This window comes from Oncorhynchus clarkii, chromosome 30 (genome assembly GCF_045791955.1).
Source record: "Oncorhynchus clarkii lewisi isolate Uvic-CL-2024 chromosome 30, UVic_Ocla_1.0, whole genome shotgun sequence".
NCBI lineage: Eukaryota > Metazoa > Chordata > Actinopteri > Salmoniformes > Salmonidae > Oncorhynchus > Oncorhynchus clarkii.
Window position 1 is genome coordinate 40147484 of NC_092176.1, and position 5000 is coordinate 40152483.

The 5000-nt window shown below is 45.2% G+C and overlaps 1 protein-coding gene across 1 annotated transcript in view; it reads left to right on the top strand.

Annotated features, from left to right (window-relative positions):
• The window catches only part of LOC139389341 (extracellular matrix organizing protein FRAS1-like), a 342095-nt gene that overhangs the window by 222366 nt on the left and 114729 nt on the right, over nucleotides 1-5000 (top strand). The window contains exon 21 of the mRNA XM_071136017.1: nucleotides 2566-2721. Coding sequence (XP_070992118.1) covers nucleotides 2566-2721 — 156 coding nt within the window. The remainder of the gene's footprint in view (nucleotides 1-2565; nucleotides 2722-5000) is intronic.

The following is a 5000-nucleotide window of genomic DNA, read 5'->3' on the forward strand; positions in this document are numbered from 1 at the left end:
AGGGTTGTTATGATTTAATGTGACATGGGGAGGGTTGATATGATTTAATATGACATGGGGAGGGTTGATATGATTTAATGTGACATGGGGAGGGTTGATATGATTTAATATGACATGGGGAGGGTTGATATGATTTAATGTGACATGGGGAGGGTTGATATGATTTAATATGTCATGGGGAGGGTTGATATGATTTAATGTGACATGGAGAGGGTTGATATGATTTAATGTGACATGGGGAGGGTTGTTATGATTTAATGTGACATGGGGAGGGTTGATATGATTTAATATGACATGGGGAGGGTTGATATGATTTAATGTGACATGGGGAGGGTTGATATGATTTAATATGACATGGGGAGGGTTGATTTGTGGATATGAAAAAGTAGGAGGAGTTTTGTCTTCAGTGTGTTGATGTTGGCTCCAGGCCACACTGAGAGGAGGGCTCACCTGGGTAGGTGCAGCAGAGACGGAGAGCTACTGTGTGTGTGTGTGTGTGTGTGTGTGTGTGTGTGTGTGTGTGTGAATACAACATGCACCATTTAACATATGTGGCCTTCCTGTGCTAATCAACACACACATTTACACCTTTAAGGTGTCTGTATAGATCGATGTGGGTGTGACCAATTTTAAGTCCTCTGTTTCCTCTCCCATCTCTCTGCTGAGCCAAAATAAAGACAGAAAACTTACATTATGGTTATCGGTTCTCCTATTCTCTAGTCTAATACCTCCAACCCTGATCCCTGTCTTCCTCCCTCTCCTTTATCTGACTCTCACCAGGCTGGAACAATCTCCTTTACTCATTGAGACATAGCATCTCAGACTGGCTCAAGGTGTCTAACACTGCCAGCCACCCATGGCACTATCTTCCCTCTCCCTCTCCCTCTCCCTCTCCCTCTCCCTCTCCCTCTCCCTCTCCCTCTCTCTCTCTCCCTCTCCCTCTCCCTCTCCCTCTCCCTCTCCCTCTCCCTCTCTCTCTCTCTCTGATAAGAAGTATAAGCATCTCAGACTAGCTCAAAGCTTATTTTCCCCAGACACCAAGTCAGTCAGCCAGCCAGTTAGCCAGCCAGCCAGCCAGCTAGCCAGTCAGCCAGCCAGCCAGCCAGCCAGTTAGCCAGTTAGCCAGTCAGCCAGCTAGCCAGTCAGCCAGCCAGCTAGCCAGCCAACTAGCCAGTCACATCATTAGATAAAGAGGTATTCTTTATCATCTATGTATTTGGGTGACCATGATAGAGGTGATAGTGGTGCCAGTGGTGACATGGGTCACAGTGGTGATAGTGGTGATAGTGGTGACAGTGGTGATAGTGGTGACAGTGGTGCCAGGGGTGATAGTGGTGATATGGGTCACAGTGATGATATGGATGATAGTGATGACAGTGGTGACAGTGGTGATAGTGGTGATAGTGTTGACAGTGGTGATAGTGGTGATAGTGGTGACAGTGGTGATATTGTTTATAGGGGTGATAGTGGTGATATGAGTGATAGTGGTGATAGTGGTGACAGTGGTGATAGTTGTGATAGTGGTGAGAGTGGTGATACGGGGAATTGTGGTGACAGGGGTGATTGGGGTGCTAGTGGTGATTGGGGTGATAGTGGTGATAGGGATGATAGTGGTGACAGGGGTGATAGTGGTGATGGGGTGATAGGGGTGATATGGGTGATAGCGGTGATAGTGGTGATATTGTTTATAGGGGTGATAGTGGTGACAGTGGTGATAGGAGTGATAGTGGTGACAGTGGCGATATGGGGAATTGTGGTGACAGGGGTGATTGGGGTGCTAGTGGTGATTGGGGTGATAGTGGTGATTGGGGTGATAGGGGTGACAGTGGTGATATGGGTGATAGTGGTGATATGGGTGATCGGGGTGATAGTGGTGCTATGGGTGATAGAGGTGATAGTGGTGATATGGGTGATAGTGGTGATATGAGTGATCGGGTGATAGTGGTGCTATGGGTGATCGGGGTGATAGTGGTGCTATGGGTGATAGTGGTGATAGTGGTGGTATGGGTGATATGAGTGATAGTGGTTATAGTGGTGATATGGGTGATCGGGGTGATAGTGGTGCTATGGGTGATAGGGGTGATAGTGGTGATAGTGGTGATAGGGTTGATATGGGTGATAGGGGTGATACTGGTGAGATGGGTGATAGTGGTGATAGGGTTGATATGGGTGATAGGGGTGATAGTGGTGACAGTGGTGATATGGGTGATCGGGGTGATAGTGGTGCTATGGGTGATAGTGGTGATAGTGGTGATAGTGGTGATAGTGGTGATATGGGTGATAGTGGTGACAGTGGTGATATGGGTGATAGTGGTGATAGTGGTGATATGGGTGATAGGGGTGATAGGAGTATGAAGGTATGATCAAGCCCTATTTGTGCTGGAGTAAGGTGTATAGTCCTAGCTAGCCTCAGGTCTGAAGTCTGTGTCATGTTTTTAACACTAATCGGTATCATCAATCTAATATCATGAATATACAATGTAAACAGGAGCGGCCCTAAAATTGAACGTTGAGGGACTCCTTTTGTAAGCTGCTGTGTGTGACCTTTGCCCTCTCTGTTCCCAGAATGCAACAGTGATTGCCTGCGCTGTGCAGCGGACCTACAAACGGGCGTGGGCAGCGTGTGTCTGTGGTGTAAGGCTGTCAGGACCCTGTTGCTAGAAGACCACTGTGTCACCCACTGTCCCCTCGGCCACTACCCCTGGCACGGGGCCTGCAAGAGTAAGTTTTATTTCACACGCAAGCATGCGAACTGACACACACACATATAATGAATGTTTGTAATCACTACACACCTAGGCCAGAGGGATTGAGAGGGAAAGGGAGAGAAAGAGAGAGAGAGGGGGAGGGAGTTGGGAGAGAGAGAGGGGGAGGGAGAGATGGGATGAGAGAGAGAGAGAGATGGGATGAGAGAGAGAGATGGGATGAGAGAGAGAGAGAGAGAGAGAGAGAGAGAGAGAGAGAGAGAGAGAGAGAGAGAGAGAGATGGGATGAGAGAGAGAGAGCGAGAGAGATGGGATGAGAGAGAGAGCTGGGATGAGAGAGAGAGAGAGAGATGGGATGAGAGAGAGAGAGAGAGAGAGAGAGAGAGATGGGATGAGAGAGAGCGAGAGAGATGGGATGAGAGAGAGAGAGAGAGAGAGAGAGATGGGATGTTTGTCACGTCCTGACCTTAGTTCCTTTTTTATGCCTCTATTTTAGGTTGGTCAGGGCGTGAGTTGGGGTGGGCATTCTATGTTTTTGTTCTATGTTTTGTATTTCTATGTGTTTGGCCTGGTATGGTTCCCAATCAGAGGCAGCTGTCGATCGCTGTCTCTGATTGAGAACCATACTTAGGCAGCCTGTTTTCCCACTATGATTTGTGGGTAGTTGTTTTCTGTGTCTGTGTTTTACCATACAGAACTGTTTTGGGTTTTCATTTACTTCTCTTGTTCTTTTGTTTTCAATGTTCCCGGTATATTTCATTAAAATATGAACACTTACCACGCTGCGCGTCGGTCCGATCTTTCCTCCTCCTCCTCCTCCTCCTCCTCCTCCTCCTCCTCCTCCTCAGGAGAAGAAGAAGAGGAGGAAAACCATTTTTCTTTATCTGTGTAGTATTCTGTCAATAGGAGATTTGTCTCTGGGTGACAGCAGAGTCGCTACACCACAAGGTATATTCATGTACCATGGAACATGTGTTAACAAGGGAAGGACTTGTCAGAGGAGAATACAGATGCTCTGTGTTGTCAGACAGAAACACCAAAGACAATAGAGGAAGTCGAGAACAATTATATTAACAAAGATGGTTTAGTGTGAAGATGTGAACCAACTGCCTCTCCAATAGAAATCCCAAATCACACCTGTCAGCTCATGATGTATTTGTTTTTATTTATCCTAGAAAAGGCTGGTGTTAGGTTGTATTTAACCTAGAAAAGACTGGTGTTAGGTTGTATTTAACCTGGAAAAGGCTGGTGTTAGGTTGTATTTAACCTGGAAAAGGCTGGTGTTAGGTTGTATTTAACCTAGAAAAGGCTGGTGTTAGGTTGTATTTAACCTGGAAAAGGCTGGTGTTAGGTTGTATTTAACCTGGAAAAGGCTGGTGTTAGGTTGTATTTAACCTGGAAAAGGCTGGTGTTAGGTTGTATTTAACCTAGAAAAGGCTGGTGTTAGGTTGTATTTAACCTGGAAAAGGCTGGTGTTAGGTTGTATTTAACCTAGAAAAGGCTGGTGTTAGGTTGTATTTAACCTGGAAAAGGCTGGTGTTAGGTTGTATTTAACCTGGAAAAGGCTGGTGTTAGGTTGTATTTAACCTGGAAAAGGCTGGTGTTAGGTTTGATTTAACCTGGAAAAGGCTGGTGTTAGGTTGTATTTAACCTGGAAAAGGCTGGTGTTAGGTTGTATTTAACCTAGAAAAGGCTGGTGTTAGGTTGTATTTAACCTGGAAAAGGCTGGTGTTAGGTTGTATTTAACCTGGAAAAGGCTGGTGTTAGGTTGTATTTAACCTAGAAAAGGCTGGTGTTAGGTTGTATTTAACCTAGAAAAGGCTGGTGTTAGGTTGTATTTAACCTAGAAAAGGCTGGTGTTAGGTTGTATTTAACCTAGAAAAGGCTGGTGTTAGGTTGTATTTAACCTGGAAAAGGCTGGTGTTAGGTTTGATTTAACCTAGAAAAGGCTGGTGTTAGGTTTGATTTAACCTAGAAAAGGCTGGTGTTAGGTTGTATTTAACCTGGAAAAGGCTGGTGTTAGGTTGTATTTAACCTGGAAAAGGCTGGTGTTAGGTTGTATTTAACCTAGAAAAGGCTGGTGTTAGGTTTGATTTAACCTAGAAAAGGCTGGTGTTAGGTTTGATTTAACCTAGAAAAGGCTGGTGTTAGGTTTGATTTAACCTAGAAAAGGCTGGTGTTAGGTTTGATTTAACCTAGAAAAGGCTGGTGTTAGGTTGTATTTAACCTAGAAAAGGCTGGTGTTAGGTTTGATTTAACCTAGAAAAGGCTGGTGTTAGGTTGTATTTAACCTAG